This window comes from Microcaecilia unicolor, chromosome 3, assembly GCF_901765095.1.
Source record: "Microcaecilia unicolor chromosome 3, aMicUni1.1, whole genome shotgun sequence".
NCBI classification, from domain to species: domain Eukaryota; kingdom Metazoa; phylum Chordata; class Amphibia; order Gymnophiona; family Siphonopidae; genus Microcaecilia; species Microcaecilia unicolor.
The window spans coordinates 59,810,679-59,829,231 of NC_044033.1; the positions used below are offsets into that span (position 1 = coordinate 59,810,679).

Below are 18,553 nucleotides of genomic sequence, written 5' to 3' on the forward strand. Positions count from 1 at the left end.
CCTCCTTCCTCCTCATAACTGTCTCAGGAGCAAGGAGGTCAGCGGAGTGCCCTCCAGCTGCCAATGTAAACATTCCACGAGCATGCTCAGGGTGTGCAGCATTGGTGACTGAAGGAATGCAGCAGACTTCCTCACTCCTGAGGCACTACGAGGAGAAAGAGGGCAGCTTTGGCAATAGATTTCTTTGGCTGGTGAGGCTTTGGCATATGCGCCAGCAAAGGTACAATACCTCACGTGACCAGGGAGGGAGTGGAAAGGAGGAAATGCATGACGCCTTTAATCATGTGATTAAGAATTTTAATTGACATGTAGCCCTAATCTAAATGGGTCGTACAATATTAGTGCAGTTCTGTTTTCTCTTCTCCCAACACACCCAGCCAAATCATGATAAATTCAGCCCTACAATGGCGGAGAAGTGGAAGGTAGATAACCAGGCTTTGACCAAAATTGTGCACCACAGAACTAGATTGGCAGCTTAACCTTCAAGATATGAGGGGAAGAAAGCTAAGGAAATTCACTTCCTCTGACCCCAGAGATGAGGGCCAAAACTGATGTCTACCAGCTCTCCCAACTGCAGGAAAAGTGTTCTGGTGAAGGATACACTAGGCCAGGGCCGAGCCCATAGTTCTTTAAGCCCTGGTTCAGGAAATCAGACTCTTCACGCACATCTGTCCATTCAAATGCAGACTGTGGCACTCACTGGGTGCTGGGACAAGGGTGTTTTACAGCTGCATTGACATTCCTGGACAAATCTTAAAAACAGAGCTAACACTGCAGAAGATGAAGTTATTTTCCATTAATGGATACAAAAAAAGCTGCAACTACTTTTAAGACTTTTCAGACAAGGTCACTTATAACAAAATAGTCAAGTTTGTTTAAAAACAAGATTATGAATAGTGAAGACACTGAATCTGTTTTCTTTAAAGTAAACAGACTCAGCTGAGTTTTCACTTCTAGTCGGTAAGAACGGGATTTCTTTACCATCCTTATTTTAATGTGTATATCTGCATAAACATTTCTCTCTTTCTTTTTTTTTACTTTATAACAAAACATATATGACACCAGCATGGGGGAGGGAATACATCTTCAAAACCATGATAAGCACAGATCTGTGAGTAAAATCAACTGTAGATTAGTCTATGCAAGAGATTCACCCCGATGGAAATAGGATAAATGTCATCTCAAAGTGGAGTTTGGGAGATAGGGGGAACCAGGTCAGGATGGGGAGAGGGGATGCAAGTTACTGGTCAAGTCTCAGTTGTGTTTTAAAAAGCATGGCAGCCAGGACACCATACTCCTAACCACAGTATCCCAGCAAGTGAAACTGCTTGAACTATGAAGCTATGGGTTCTTCTGAAACTGCTATTTTTTATTTCGCAGACGTTTCGATTTCCTTGGAGAGTCCAGATTGCACTCTGCCTTCTTCCTTTTCCGAGGAGACTCTTCGGCCTGACCTGACCCAGAAGGATTTTCCACTGCACTCTCCATGACCTCTCGCAGTTTGCGTTCCAGTTCAGCCAGTCGTGCATTCTGCTCACCTATGATTTGAGTTTGCTCTAGCAGTTTCTGATCTTGGTCTTGGAGCTGTTTCTGTTGCTCTTGTACCTTGGTACGGAATTCAGTAACCTCACGCCTTAGTGAGGTCATATTTGCGCCATTTGTTTTGACTTGCTGCTGGAGTTTGGTAACCTCCTGCCTTGTAGGGCCTTGCTTGGGGAAGAGCTGCATTGATGAGAGAGCTGCAGATGGGCCAGAGACTAAGAAAAGGAAAAACAAAATTATATAACTTATTTTAAATTTGTGGCCATGGGGTTAGGAGGCAAGTCAAACTCAAAATGAGGTAAATGTGATGGATAGTAGTATCATGTGTGATGATTAAAAACAAATTCAATCCATCTATCAACCAAAAAGCTATTCTATAGTTAACCTTCATTTTCACTGACATACTTGGATTTGAGGTCAGCTGTTATCCAAGATCAGACCATCATACTGAGGAGTTGATACACCAAATCTTCAGCTCCAACTCCTATTTTTCTACTGTCTGACTCCAACTGATATTAGGCTTTAAAATTTTTGCTCTGGAACTAAAGTACTAGTGAATATAACTTATATTTACCAGTATTTTAGAACCAAGACAAAGATTTTATACAAAAGTACAAAATGATAAATTTATCATATATTTTAATGTTATAAGTTTTTATTTTGATGCCGGAGTCAGTTATTGGTACATTTTTTACTGACTTTGACTCCACCCAAACGTGTTTCTGACTGACTCCACAGCCTGCAGATCACACACCTGAAAGCTCCCTCTTCCAGTTCACAAACCCAACAACTCCCATTGTGGTGAGAGGCAAAGAAAGCCAATATGCAGTATTACATATAATCTTACACAGGGAAAAATATTTATAAACAGACCACTGGGGTGTAAACCTGGCAAAAATCACCAAAGGTAGCCTGGGAGTTTAAAATTAGAACTAAATCAGAGAAAATAAGTAAGGGTAAATTAGACCTTACCTGCTAATTTTCTTTCCTTTAGTCCCTCCGGACCGGCCCAGAATGTGACTGATGGGTTGTGTACACCTTCCAGCAGGTGGAGACTGAGAAAAAAACTGTGACTGTAGCCAGCCAATAAGAGCCCTTACCAGCTAGAGAAAGATCCAGTAACAAAGTACCAAAGCAGAAGGAAAGTCATAGAAGACATAACAGACCTGTGCATCCAAAAACCTGAGCAGCCACCAGCACTTTGCCAACAACGGGTGAGTGCCTTTAAAGATATCACGGTCCTTTAAAACCGGACAGTTCAGTAAAATCTTTACTGTGTTTTTTTTTTTTTAAACCTACATAAACCAACCAACTAACAACACAGCTCCGAACAAACACAGATATCTAGAGGGAGGGATCTGGGCCGGTCCGGAGGGAATAAAGGAAAGAAAATTAGCAGGTAAGGTCTAATTTACCCTTCCTTAGCATCCCTCCGGACCGGCCCAGAATGTGACTGATGGGAAGTAACAAAGCAGTGAAAATATGGGAGGGACCCTAGTAGCCCCACCGACAAAAGCGCGCGCTCCAAAAGGTATCTGGCAACGACTGAGGCATTCGAAACGACAGAGCTTAGAAAAAAGAATGCAGACACGACAAAATCGCTACCGTATCACTGTCTTGTGGAGGCACCAGACTATACTCTGTCCACAAGACAACCTGACCTGTTGCAGAATGAACTTCAACATGCTCTAAAACAGGTTTCCTTGAAAAAAGAATAACTACAGAAATCAGTAGTTAAAATCATCAAGGAAAAATAGGGGTTAGAGGCCATGAAACCCCGTACGCCTATCATTAAACAGAACAAATGATAAGAGTGACGTATGTAATCAGAAGAATAAAAAATAGTGGTGGAACGCCCATTTGACAGCGAAAGATCTCAAATGTCGCCGTTCCTCTGAGCCACAAAAAGAACGTAAGCCAGGCAATACCACCAACCAAGAAGCATAAAGGGAACATACCACTCTGGGAAGAAAGAAAGGAACTGGTTGGATCACTACGCGATCGGAACAGAAGTCCAAGAAAAGCTATGTACACGACAACGCCTGCCACTCCGAAACATGCCTAGTGAAAGCAACGGCCAGGAGAAATATATTGTATATTAAGACAAGTCTTTCAGAGGACAGGACGATAAAGGCTTGAAGAGAAGCTTAGTAAAAACTGTAAGCCCCAAATTCAGACCCCAACGAGGGAAAGAACAAAGCTAAGGAAAAAGAAGAAGCTAAGATGCGCTCAAAAAAATGCACCACCGCTAGAAAACTAGCTAAAGACCTCCGCTGAATAACATCCCAAAAGGACGAGAAAAACGCAACCTGCACCTTAAAAGAAGCCAAAAGAAGACCTGAAATCAAGCCCCTCTACAAAATTGGAACAATACGTGACGGAAGCACGAAAAGGAGGCTGGCGCAAGAACCGTAGCCTGCCCTCAAATATCCTCCAAGTGTGCTCATCAATCAAAGAAGTGCATTCATCAAACAAAGAAGCAATGAGCTAAGAAAAATAACCTTTCTTAAACAACTTAGCCCATTCAAGAGCCAGGCCGCAATACAGAATACATCCAGATTCGGATGAATGACAGGACCCTGTGAGAGGAAAAAACCCCGCTGGACCAGAAGCCTGGAAAAAAGGTCCCCCAGAAGATGTTGAAAACCAGCATACTAAGATCTTCGAGATCATACCAGTGACCCCAAAAGTAGACATCGTCTGTGCGCCATGTCCTTCTAAAAGAAGACACCATATCAGAAGACAAGGAGGACACGCATACCTCAAACCGGCTGACTAGCAGAGTGGAAGAATGTCCACGCCCTGCGCTATGTAATCCTCACAATGATGGAAAAAAACAGAGGAAAATTGCATTGCTAACAGAGGCAAACCGATCCAACTTGGGAGAGCCCCAACAATCTAGAAACAGCCGCAAGCCCACTTAGGATGGCGAACACCGTCTGAAAACGAGCCTGAGATGACAGAGAAAATGTACCTGAACATTGAGGACCCCTGCCACATAAGCCGCTGAGTTACCAGATGAGCATGCGGCCCTTGAAACAATAGCAACAGCCTTCGCTGCAATGGCACAGTCGTCATTGCGCTTTGTGGGATGATAAATATACGACCGCTGAGAAAGCCCGAGATTACCCGAACTACGCGGCCTGCCAGAATAATAAGAACCCTCTGCAGCTCCAGATGAAGCGCTCTGGTCCCCAACTGGTCTAATTGATAAGAATGTCTTCTGAAGAGACAGAGACTCTGAACAAACTGCTTCTGAAAATGAGCTCCCCGGCCAAGGAGACTGACATCCGCCGCAACCACCGACTAACAGAGCTGATCCAAATGCATACCTCTGGTCAAACTAAAGCGTCAAAGTCAGCCATGTAGACTGGACTTGACCTGGAACAAAAGAAGCAAATACTGATGAAGGGAAACCTTCTGAGATAAACATCTGGGCAGTTGCGCCCTCTGAAGAGACTCCAGGAGAATCCTAGCGCAAGGCACCGGCTCGATCTGTACCGCCCTGGTTCCCCAGAAACCTGAAGAAACAATCTCTTTCCGATGGAGTCAAAGTCTGCTCGGAGAGACGGAGTTTAGACTGGAGCCGGAGGACTGAAGTCGACAGAAAACACTCGACTCCGGCATATAGAGAACCTAACGCTCAGATAATCTACTAAGAGAGTAGAAGACAGATTCTACGCGGAACGACTATTCCAAGTCGGTGCTGCAAGAATTCTGCCCCCCCGAGCTGTCACCAGAAGACTCTTGCGGCAAGACTTCGCCCAGAACAACCAATCGTTCAATTGAAAATGCAATAAAATGCTCTTCACTGAGAGAGCCGCCTCTACAACTACCATGACTTTGGTAAACGAAGGAAACAAATATGTTCAGGACGAATAGGAATGGAATAGCCAACTTCTGAAAGAAATGAGAGAAGTCAGAAAAAATCCCATGACCGCCCTGGGACAATGACAAGCCGCTAAGTTCCCCTTCGAAACAGGGCAGCTAGAGGTCTTGACCGACCGGCATGAGATCTAAAATTGGAGAGAAAATGGAGGCACGACCTTGGTACTGGAGCGCCCAAGGGAAAGAAATTGCTCAAAGGTCCAGATGCTGGCAGAGAGCTTCTCTGACAGCCACGAGTCTGATGCGAACACCGGAACGAAATTCCTGAGCCATGTGATATGCGTACCCTAACGCATAACTGCAATACCCAGCAATCCAAAGGGTAGACTCACCTCTCTTGAAATGACACCAAGCGAGCGCCTACAAGAAGCAGCGTCTGTGCTTGCACCCTTGTATTGCCCAGAACAGGAGAAGCAATGGAGAAGTATCTGACAGCAGGAAGACACAAAAGCCGACCAATACTAGAACGCTGTAAGAGGTATAACTCCTGAAATTGCCTCAAACCAGCACCTAAACTTTAGGTGACCTGTTGGAAATAACTTCCAGAGAAATCAGAATCCCAAGAGATGTAATTGGAAAAATGCTGCAGTATAATATTGCTCACCTGCTAAAACTAAAGTAGAAATTTAGTGGATAGTCTGGGAGCAGATGTGAGAATTGCTGAGGACCGGATGGCACACCAGGTGGTCCTACAGATTGGCCTAGAGTGGCAACACATATGCTCTCAGACTCCCCATCAGCTTTGATTGTAAGAATGTGATCAGCCAAGAAAAAGGACTCGAAGCCCTACCTTTTTGGAATAACTTGGCTAATTCGGGAGAAGAACTGACTCCGAACCAGATAAAAAGTAGTAGTAGGTGAGTGCCAGCTGTGCACTTATCTCCAAATGCTACTTAACAACTGTTAATAACTGGAAACTGAGCAACAGCAGGGTTACCTGAATTGCCCTTGCATTCAAAGAGCACCAAGGGGGAATTGAGCCCAACTTGCGAAGGACAGAGGGGGGTGTTCCAATCACTGTGCTATGCCTGCAGTCTGTCTGGACATGGCTCAGCATTGGACGCAAGTCATATGAAAAAATTATATACTGAAGCTGGAAAACTGCATCAAGAACTTCTTATGCCAGAAAATGTCACCCCACCAGGAAGTGGATAAAAAAGGCGGGAGAGGTGGGGAGGAGGAGAGAGGCGGAGAGGGACAGGAAAAAATAAAGTTGCAAATGTCTGACCATACATAAACCGCTGTGCAGAAGGGGAGCACTATACGACTACAAAAAAAGTGGCCACCTGCACAGCTGCATAACACTAGCAGAAATAACAATATAGATAGAAACTATATATATATATAATTAATATTTATTTATTTCAATGAGGACGCCCCGCCAAACATGCCTTAAAGCAATCCGTGACAGATATAGCCCAGATTGAAAAGATATCCCAAATATTTTGGTTGGGAAATTAGAGACATGAGCTCTGCCTTCTTTATTGGAAAGAAGTTCCCCTTGCTGTTTTGCCAAGGTTGCAATCGCACTGCACAGGGCCTGCCATTTACAGCGCTGTGTATGCCTTGGAGCACTAAAGAAATGATAAGCAGCAGTGCCTCTACCGAAAAAACTATGAAAAACGCTGCATGACCAGCTAGGAACTGACCACACTTACTCAACTGGCCTCCCCGTTATGGGCGGCCCATAAAAGAAACCTAAGAAGGCTAAAAATCCACTCAGGCGCAAGCTCCAGCCCCGTAAACAAAACACCAGGCTCTCTGCTTCAGAATGCTGACATCTGATCTCCAAAATGGCGGCGGTTCCGGCCGAAAATCGGAACCGAAGAGGAAAGCGCAACGAACAACAAAACAACGGCAACGGACTCAGACACCCCTGCTCGACAGGGCCGACAGGAAAAGAAAAACAGAAACCTGGTCCTCCTTATTAAACCTCATGCCATAGCAGCACACACATACAGCCGCTCCTAAACTGCACCGCTGACAGAAACAGCGGCGGATTCTGTCTACATAGTAAAACAAAAGGCAAGAAACAGCTGATCAAGAAACATCTGATCGCTCTGGAGCAGCCCTGCTTGTTCTTACTGCCCTTAAACGGCTCTGCCAAGCCAGCAGACCGGGAGGCTCGCTGTTTTCATTCACATAGATATTTATTTATCTTTTAGATTCAATAGCTGCCTCTCCCATCCTCTAAAGTCGCCCCCCTTGAGGCGCTTGAGGAAATTCTTATTTTGCTTTGAACAGGCAAAAACAAGCTAGCAAAGTCCAATTAGCCAGCACCAGGGAGGATAGAGGGGGAGTGACTCGGCCTTAGTTCCGAGTGCAGCAGCCCCAAGGCTCTGAGGGACCCACAGGGGTTTCAGGCGTCAAATAGCAGGTTTTTTGTTTTTAAACAAATGCACAGGGACACAGAACAAAAGGCATACCAACACTTAAAAGTTAACCAAAAGAGAAAGAAGTATAGAAAAGACTGAGACTGAAGGGCTCACCACCTTCCACCTGCTGGAGACTGAGATTACTGGATCTTTCTCTAGCTGGTAAGGGCTCTTATTGGCTGGCTACAGTCACAGTTTTTTTCTCAGTGTCCACCTGCTGGAAGGTGTACACAACCCATTAGTCACATTCTGGGCCGGTCCGGAGGGATGCTAAGGAAAAATATATTAGAAAAAAAAGTTAGTGTTAAACCAGGGGTTCCCAAACTTTTGCGGTTCACGCACCCCCCCCCCCCAGCCACATGGGTCTCCGCGGCTCCCCCCCCCCCCCCCCCAGGTCTTCCCTTTTCCTCTGCCTTCCCCAAATCCAGCACTGCTCACTACCTTCCCTCCTGCAGGTCCAGGTTCGCTGCCGCTTCAGTCTCTTTCCCCTGCTGCTGCTGCAGTGCTTACATTTTCGGGACGTCTGCGATTCACACAGGCACTCCGGGGCCTTCCCAGTCTTCCGCGTCCGGTCCTCTCTGATGCAACTTCCTGTTGTAAGGGCTGGATGTGGCAGAAACTGTAAGCTGCAAGCACTGCAGTGGCGGCAGGTGAAGAAGCAGGAAGTGACAGATGCCGGACCTGTAGGAGGGTAAGTAGGGAGCTGTGCGCTGCAGCACCCCTGAGAGTTTGCTGCAGTGCACCAGGGTGCCGCAGCACACAGTTTGAGAACCGCTGTGTTAAACTAAGAACCTGCTCTGCCTCTTTGCTTAAAACAATTAACTGTGCAAAACAATGCACTATGCCCATCTGAATTTTTCATTTAACAAACAAGGCTGGAGGGGGGGCCTCATTCACAGAGAGGCGTATTTTCAAAGCACTTAGACTTACAAAGTTCCATAGGTTACTATGGAAGTTTGTAAGTCTAAGTGCTGTGAAAATGAGCCCCAAAGGGTCTTTCTAATTTTTTACCTATCGAAATACATCTTCACTCATTAAAGGGACCGTATTTGTTTTAAGTAAACTCCCAGATCCACATTTTATATATGGTAGAGTTTATGAAGGCTTTACCACTAATCTGCATCTAAGGGGAAGAAATCTTATGGATCAGGCTTTTAATATGCTCCTGGGTTTGACTGACACCAGTGTTTTGTCATTTTCTTTCCCAAAACTGGGATGGTCACTCCAAGTCAGTCACAAACCAAAACATGCAAAACTTAACCCACCTTCTTAAAATAAAATAAAAATCAATTGCCTCTATTTGTGTATTATAATAAGCTGAAAGCCAGATCAGAAGATGATTCCCTCCAAAAGCTATAGACTAAGTGTTTTTAGTTGTGTCCACATAGCAATGCATAGTGCATCTCCCACAAACTCAATGAACAAGAGCTGTGCAAGTACACTGGAAGAGATAAACCCAAATGTCAGCTGTGGGCAACTTGAGCTGATCACTTACATTTTATGTTTAAACTGTTTTATTGACGATTATCACAGTACAAATTAACTTGGAATATTCATATAGCATTGATTGATATACAAAACAGCAGTCTAGCAACATTCAACATCGTCAAACACTTTTTCCCCCATTTTTCTCCCCCCTCCCCTCTTGACAATTTCCTTAGCAAGTGCTAATATTAGATGTTAAATGACTCTGTTCCTAGTATCATACACTTTAAATATCTCGTTAGGTGAAATAGTTTCATAAGATACCAGAAAACTCAACATCAAAGTTCTGGAGCACTACCACGCTTTAGCCATATATATCCCACTCGACCCCTCCATGATCACTTACATTTTAAACATTAAATAGGTGGGTTAGACAGAGGTAGAGGCTCTGGCTTTGAACCATAAAGCTGGACTCTTGATCCTCTTTCGAAAGGGCTTGAATGCTGTGATACACCAGACCTGGAAAGACCCTAATGGCAGATTTCTTTTTGTTAAAGTCTCTATAAATAAACGACTTACTACTCTGTAATGTATATGGCCCCAACACATATGATCATAACCTAAAGATAATAATTCAGAGGGTACTTGGGTTGCCTGATATACCCGTTATTATAGGGGGGTGGGGTGGATTTTAATATGGTACATGAACCAGCTCTAGACAGATCCCTGAGCTCCTCACAAGATAGTGGGACTCCTACTAAAAGTATACCCTTGCTTTGTTCCCATCTAGATCTTTTAGATGTTTGGAGGCCATTACACCCCTGGAACAGGGCTATAGGCTATATGCATTTGTCTAGAGCTCATGGGTTATTTATTTATTTATAGCATTTGTATCCCACAATTTTCCCACCTATTTGCAGGCTCAATCTGGCTTACATAGTTTAGTTATGACATTGTCATTCCAGGATATCAGATACAAATTAGTGATGTGCAGAGATTAAGTAAGGGAAGAGAGAAGGGGGTGAGTGGGTTGAGTATAGAAGGTGAACTTTCAGTTGGGTGTGTTGGTAAAGTGGTTAGTGAGGTTATAGGTTCTCTTTGTAGGCCTTGTTGAAGAGATATGTCTTCAGAGGTTTGCGAAAGTTAGTTATTTCGTTGATTGCTTTCAGGTATGTAGGTAGTGCGTTCCATAGGTGTGTGCTCGTGTATGAGAAGGTAGTGGCATGCATCAGCTTGTACTTTAGTCCTTTACAGCTGGGGAAGTGCAGATTGAGAAATTTGCGAGATGATCTTGTGGCGTTTCTGGGAGGTAGGTCCATGACGTTTAACATGTAGATTGGGGCGTCTGCGTGAATGATTTTGTGTACAATCGTGCAGATCTTGAACGCAATGCGTTCCTTAAGTTTCTCTCTCAGTGGTTTTGCACTTTCATATCTAGTTTTTCCAAATATGAGTCTGGCAGCAGTATTCTGGACTGTTTGGAGTTTTTTGATAGTCTGTTCTTTGCAGTCAGCGTACAATGCGTTGCAGTAATCCAGGTGGCTTATTACCAATGACTGTACCAGGGTGCGGAAGATATATCTCGGGAAGAAGGGTTTTACTCGTTTGAGTTTCCACATGGCGTGGAACATCTTTTTCGTCGTGTTCTTCACGTGGGCGTTGAGAGTGAGGTTTCGGTCAATAGTAACTCCAAGAATTTTCAAGTTTAGTGAGATAGGGAGAGAGCAATATGGTGTGATTATTGTGGAGAAGTTTTTTGTGTTGTGTTGTGAGGTGAGTACAAGACATTGTGATTTTTCTGCGTTAAGTTTTAGTTGGAATGCATCCGCCCAATTGTGCATGATTTGGGTTACAGTCTAGAATAGATTATTGGCTTCTTTCCACACTGCTTTTTCTTCTGTACTTGATGCACGAATAGGATCATATAATATGTCTGACCATGCCTCAATATGGTGTTCTAAAAACTATCACTGGAGATTTTCTCCACATCTTTACTGGGACTTCGAATTTTGAGAATACATATTGCACAATGGGCAGATTACCAGTTCAATAATGCTGGTCACATGCACATGCCTGTACTTTATTGGGAGGTTGCTAAGGCGGTGCTTTGAGGGGAGACTCTCGCTTATACTACCTTTAAGCGGAGGGTTAGAGATTAGGAGATTTTGAGATTAGAGAAATAACTAGTCCAAACACATATTCGATATGGCATTCACCCAACCCCAAAACAAAGAAGTTCACTGTTGGCACTTCAGGCTTCTCTAAATGAACTTCATGAGAGAGCAGTGAAATCCTTGCAATTTTATAGGTTTCAGCTACACCTTCATGGTAATAAATCCGGGAAACTTTTGGCCAAGCTAGTCAAACCATCTGGAGGGTCTCAAACTATTACCCAGGTAGATAGAGGAGATGGAGCATTGGTCAGAACAGATCAAGAAACAGCAGCTGTTTTAAAGCAATACTATGAACACCTTTACAACTGGCCACTGGAGGCGGATTTGGAGTAAGAAGTATATTTAGATAGTTTAGATCTACCACAGCTTGCTGAGGGTTCCAGGGATAAACTTAATGCCTCTATAACTGAAGAGGAGGTAGCCTTGGCCATTCAACAAAGTTCCTTATACAAAGCACTGGGTCCAGACGGATTTTGAGTGGAATTTTATAAAATTATCTCTCTTGATCGGTCCTATATTACAATCTTTATTTACGCAATTTGTGAAAGATAGTGGCCTACCGCGCTCAATACAATTGGCACAGATCGTTTTGCTTTTGAAACCAGGTAAAGATCAGTGCAACCCTCTTCTTACAGACCTATTTCTCTTTTAAATGTGGAGACTAAATTATTTGCAAAGATTTTGGCATATCATTTGGCGCAAGTGATCCCTTCTCTTGATAGCTCAGCCTCAAGTGGAGTTTGTTCGAGGCCACACTATAACACAAAACTTGAATAAAATCCTTATCTCGCTGGAACAGGTAGAATGAATACATACGCCTTCTCTGTTAGTCAGTTTTGACACAGATAAGGCTTTTGTTCGTGTGGCTTGGGGATTTTTATTTGCTTCTCTGGGTAGATATGGCATTGAAGGGGTTTTTTTTCTGGATGCTATACAAGCGCTCTATACATCCCCTCAAGCGCTGATTTGGGTAAATGGTGTCTCTTTCTCACCTTTTGAGATATAAAGAGGTACGCGTCAGAGTTGTCCTCTATCCCCCGTATTGTTTTGTTCTATCTTTAGACCCTCTGATTCGAGAGATTAAAAATAATCTGGATATTAAAGAAGTCCGATAGGCTCATATGAATTTAAGCTTTCTGCATTCACAGATGTTGTAGAGACCCAAGTATATTTATTGGCCCTAATGGAGAGCTTTGTGGAGTATGGTGATTTCTCTGGCTTTAAACTGAATTTAGGAAAATCTCTGATGTTGCCGACTATGACTTCTGTACATGAGACATGGGAAGGCCCTTTTGCTTTGCAGTGGGAGACCATTTCTGTTCATTATCTGGGTATTCAGTTGGCCTTATAACATTTCCCTGCTCTATGAGGTTACAGTTTAATGGATCATACTAGAATTTACTTGGATAGTGATTACAACTTTCTTTGTCGGTTCATGGTCGAATCCAACTTTTTAATATGGTCTTATTTCCTAAATGGCTCTATGCTCTAAGGTTGTTGCCTCTTACATTGTTGAAGTGTGATTTAAATTCTTTGCAAAGGTTCCTCTCTCACTATTGTTGGGCTGGTAGGAAGCCAAAAATGTCTTTTAAATATTTGCTTGGTTCTCGGAAATATGGAGGTGAGTCTTCCAAACTTATGTTCATATAATCAAGCTTGTTTACTCTGCCACCTCAGAGATTGGATTCTTGAACAGCAGGGAAATACTCCCAGAGTGTGAGGCTGAGTTATTATTCTCCATGGCATTATTCTCTTTGCCACTCTGTTTCCGTCAGATTGTGATTCTTCTTCCTCTGAGAGGTTTGGTGGCATCTGCTTTTTCTTCTGAGGGGACATCCAGAGATCTTAGATCAGCTAACTATTCAGGGTAATCTATAATTTTCTCAAGGGAGGGATGATGTTAGTTTCCAACGTTGGGTCTCCCAGGGTGTTTTACAACATGTTTTGGGAGCGGTGGTGGGTAAGATGCTTTCTGGGAGACATTGCAGGCCAAGGGAGTTGCTGAGCTCCGGGAGTTTTTTGGCTTATCAACAATTACAGCATTATATATAGCTCATTGGACCCAAATGCATTTTTTTTCATTGGGTCTTCGATTTTTGATAGGTTTAGAGATAGAGGTCTGTCAATCACTTCCTTTCATAGAGAACTACAATTAATCTCCCACACAGTCTCGTGAAGATCTGATTTTCAAATAGAGTCGGGACCTGGGATTGTCTGCCATTTCCTTGCATTTTGGCAAGTTAATTAAATGTATCCCTGAGATATCAGTGAGTGAACTGCAGGAGTGCCAGTTTCACACATTACACAGTGCTTATTTTACACAGGAACAAATATTTAAGATAGGTAGAATAGACTCAGATTTGTCAAAAATGTCACCAGGGCCACAGCCAGGGAGCCGGCTAAAGAGTCAGTAGGGCTGCTGGACAAATGTGGTGTTAAAGGGGCGATCAGGGAAGACAAAGCAGTAGCGGAGAAATTAAATGAATTCTTTGCTTCGGTCTTCACCGAGGATTTGGGAGGGATACCAGTGCCAGAAAGGGTATTTGCAGCAGGCGAGTCAGAAAGACTAAATGATTTCTCTGTAAACTTGGAGGATGTAATGGGGCAGTTCTGCAAACGGAAAAGTAGTAAATCACCAGGACTGGATGGTATTCATCCCAGAGTATTAATAGAGCTGAAAAATGAACTTGTGGAGCTACTGGTAGTAATATGCAATTTATCCCTAAAAATAGGTGTGGTACCGGAAGATTGAAGGGTGGCCAATGTAACGCCGATTTTTAAAAAGGGTTCCAGAGGAGATCCGGGAAATTATAGACCGGTGAGACTGACGTCGGTGCTGGGAAAAATGGTGGAGGCTATTATTAAGAATAAAATTACAGAGCACATACAAAAGCATGGGCTACTGAGACAAAGTCACCACGGATTTAGTGAAGGGAAGTCTTGCCTCACAAATCTACTGCATTTTTTCGAGGGGGTGAACAAACGTGGACAAAGGGAAGCAGGTGGATATTGTATATCTAGATTTTCAGAAGGCGTTTGACAAAGCCTCATGAAAGACTCCAAAGGAAACTGGAGAGTCATGGGATTGGAGGTAGTGTATTATTATGGATTAAGAGCTGGTTAAAAGATAAGAAGCAGAGAGTTGGGTTGAATGGTCATTATTCTCGATGGAGAAGGGTAGTTAGTGGGGTCCCGCAGGGGTCTGTGCTGGGACAGCTGCTTTTTGACATATTTATAAATGACCTTGAGATAGGAGTAACTAGTGAGGTAATTAAATTCACAGATGACACAAAGTTATCCAGGGTCGTCTCGTCGTAGTAGTGTGAAAGATTACAAGAAGACTTCATGAGACTGGGGGATTGGGCGTCCAAATGGCAGATGAAGTTCAATGCTGACAAGTGCAAAGTGATGCATGTGGGAAGGAGGAACCCGAATTACAGCTATGTCATGCAAGGTTCCGCGTTAGGAGTTACGGACCAAGAAAGGGATATGGGAGTCATCGTGGATAGGACGTTGAAATCTTCAGCTCAATGTGCCGCAGTGGCTAAGAAGGCGAACAGAATGTTGAGTATTATTAGAAAAGGGATGGAAAACAAGCATGAGGATGTTATAATGCCGTTATATCGCTCCATGGTGCGACCACACCTGGAGTATTGTGTTCAGTTCTGGTTGCCTCATCTCAAAAAAGATATAAAGGAATTGGAGAAGGTGCAGAGAAGGGCGACAAAAATGATAAAAGGGATGGGACAACTACCCTATGAGAGGTTAAGACGGCTAGGACTCTTTAGCCTGGAGAAAAGGCGGCTGAGGGGTGATATGATAGAGGTCTACAAAATAATGAGTGGGGTAGAGCGGACAGATGTGAAGCATTTGTTTACACTTTCTAACAATAATAGAACCAGGGGACACAAGATGAAATTAGAATGTGGTAGGTTTAAAACAAATCGGAGAAAGTTTTTCTTTACTCAGCGCGTAGTTAGACTCTGGAACTCGTTGCCGGAGAAGGTAGGGACAGCAACTGGCCTTGCTGAGTTTAAAGGGGGTCTGGACAGATTCCTGACGGAAAAGTCCATTGATCATTATTAAATTTGGGGTTTTTGCCAGGTTCTTGGGGCCTGGATTGGCCGCTGTCGGACACAAGAGTGCTGGGCTTGATGGACCTTTGGTCTTTTCCCAGCGTGGCAGTGCTTATGTGCTTATGGAAAGTATATATTCAATCTCTCCCACACAGAGATAGAAGCCTGATTTTAAATACCTCGCTGGGAGAGAAGTCCCTGTGCTGTACATGCCTCAGATTTGTTCTGTAATGTCTTTTTTCCCCCCGCTGTCTAAGATCCCTTAGGCGATGCTGGAGGGGATAAGAGTACACCCTTCCGTTCGTGCCTTGATAATTCGCATTTAATAAGGTTAGTGAAGATGAGTGGCTTCAATTGACATTGTCTTACATACTTCGGTATGCACATAGTTTGTGATTTTACTGGGCTGGGGTTTTTCATTTGCATTTCACTTTTTGGGTTTTAGTTGTGGGGGGAGGGGGTTGGGTGATGGGTGGGGTAGCAGGGTTCTATTAAAAGTTTGTTGACAGACACTGTACTTTATACATTTTTTCATTCTCATTCTGTAGTTGCCTTTCTTTATCAACGCCTGTTTTGAAAATTCAGGTTGTACCTGTAATGTGCTGTCATCAATAAAAATTGTTGTTCATAAACATTAAAAAGGTAAAGCCTTATTTACCAGTTAAATGGTTAAATATTTCACAACCCTATACTAGTCAGGACTAAACTGAACATCACATTATCAGATTCAACTTTTTCTGGTGGCTACTTGAAATAAAGCACAAAGGTTATATAATATGTAGTTATAATAGCTAGAAGCATTGACAATGTAGTAATATATTAGAATCTTATGTATGCCTTGTTCTATGCACTGGAAGCATGGAAAAGAAATCTTAAAACTGAACACTGGCGTATACCTGGGGGAGATCCTACGAGACGTCCTGAAACATCTGAACCAGGCAACTTCCTCTTCAGAATTGGAACAATCTTCTCATCAAAGTACTCCATGGCCATGGATGATATGTCTCTCAATTCCTGAAGGACCTCATGGGCTCTCTGAGGAGCTCTTGTAGAGTTCACATATCTCAACACACGGTAGATTTCATCAATCACCTAAAACATTTAGAGTCACTGAAGAAGGTTGTGCTGAAGGGCTAGTATTAAGACAGTCCTTAAGAGCAGCTCATACAAGTTGCAGTAGAGTACAAAACTATTTTAAAATCTCACTGAACATCTAAACCTTTATCTTAACATATTATCCTGGATCAATTAATGTATGTTTTTTTCAAAATAAATACTAGGATTAAAGTCCTAATAAAGTAACTACAACCTAACAGAACACAAAAGTACTGTTTGCACAACCACAAGGAAACTTAGCACCATACAGAATGACAGGTTATGCAAATACTAAGTCCAAACTGAAGCACCATATTAAAACTATAAGCAACAGAAAAAACCCTATACCAAACAGCTTTTACAGGAATACACACATTTTTGAAAAGTATTTAAATTAGTCAATATGCAACCTAAAGCTTCCCATATTACCTTGCCAGGAATGAAGCAGCATAAATTGGAGTCCACATATTTCATGAAAGTCATATTTAAGAGTGAAAGCCTGGTTTCCACTGCAGCTAGGATGTCTGCATGACGGGCCAATGAGTGATTCCTCCGTTCCGATTCTCGTCTTCAAATCAAATTAAAGAAAAAAGGCACAAGGCAAATATTTATATTGTCAAGAAGATGGATGGACTTGTAATTTTTGGAATTATACTTGTAACTTGTTAGAACTTTTGCTTTCTGATAAAAAGACCAAAAAAAAAAAAAAAAAAAAAAAAAGGTAAATTACAGTTATGACCATGGTAACAAAAATGACACCATGGACTGGCTTCTCAGTTGATCCATTTAACATTTCTATGGTGGAATGGAAAGATACATTTATCCTTTCTATAATGTTTAGTTGATGAGATTTGCACAGCTGCAAGAAAATATTCCTGGAATATTTCTGAATCTATCATTTGCTTAAGCATGTATACTAATTCTGCAGTTCATCTACTAAAAGATGGCCAAATACCTGAGGAAAGGAAATGACAAAAAGGTGAAATTTAGTCTTACCTGCTAATTTCCTTTCCTCTAGTTTGCTGTACCATCCTGAACAAGAAGTATTATCCTTTCCTGCTAGAAAATGAATATGGCGAAACTGATAATTTCCAGAGACATCATCAGTAGGAGGAGAGCTGGTGCTGACCAGAAAAATCCAGTATACCCCTGCCAAAGCAGCAGGAGGTCCTATAAAGCACACCCATACCCCACTGCAGCTATGATAATCTCATTCTCTTTTCTTACTTTTTCACACCATTGGAGAGAAAGAGAACCCCAAAAGTCCCGACAACTGCAGTCTTCTGAGGGTCAGTCTCAGGATGGTCTGATGTGGTACAGTTCAACTAAAGGAAAGGAAATTAACAAGACTAAATTTCACCTTCCTTAGCATCAGTGGCACCATTCTGAACAAGTTTTATTTCCCCCCCTACCAGGAGATGGAGGTAGAGAAAAAAACAGAACTCTTTTCAGTAACTTCACCGGTATAAGGTCTGGTAATAACTTAGTATTTTTCTGTACTTCTAGCAGATGGTAAGTCTCTCAGGCTGGTGCTCCTATCCTTGGCCTATCTCCTCACTCTGCCGGCTGTAGACACAAAGTGAGGTTGAGCCTCCCAGGTTCTCTGGTGTCAGATCAAACCTCGACTCTTAAGCATCCACTGGGTGAAGCACTGGCTCAGACCCAAGGGGCCTTTCCAGAGGGGTGCAGGTTTTCTTTTTTGCATTCAAGACATTTGTGCTTTAGTTTTCTTACTGTGACCTGCTGTGAACTATATGAATGGTATTGGTGGGCTATAAGTTAACTATCTGTATCCCTTCCCCTCCTTGTCCGTACATCCTTTTGGATGTTATTTCCTCAGGCTCCCCTGCAATCTTCAGGCAGTTTTATTAGCTCTGCCTGCTTCAGCTTTATTCCCTGATGCAGGGAATAGAGGTGTGTGTGTGTGTGTGGGGGGGGGGGGGGGGGGGGGGGGGTCTGCTTTTAAAGACTTGAAAAA

The 18,553-nt window shown here is 42.9% G+C and overlaps 1 protein-coding gene across 1 annotated transcript in view; it reads right to left on the bottom strand.

Moving 5' to 3' along the window:
- Positions 1–283: 283 nt before the first annotated feature.
- Positions 284–18,553, bottom strand: part of FBXO28 (F-box protein 28) — a 66,847-nt gene continuing 48,577 nt past the window's right edge. The window contains exons 3-5 of the mRNA XM_030195965.1: positions 17,005–17,143; positions 16,377–16,572; positions 284–1,757 (exon numbers count right to left, since the gene is read on the bottom strand). Of these exons, the coding sequence (XP_030051825.1) occupies positions 1,363–1,757; positions 16,377–16,572; positions 17,005–17,143 (730 nt within the window). The 3' untranslated portion in view covers positions 284–1,362. The remainder of the gene's footprint in view (positions 1,758–16,376; positions 16,573–17,004; positions 17,144–18,553) is intronic.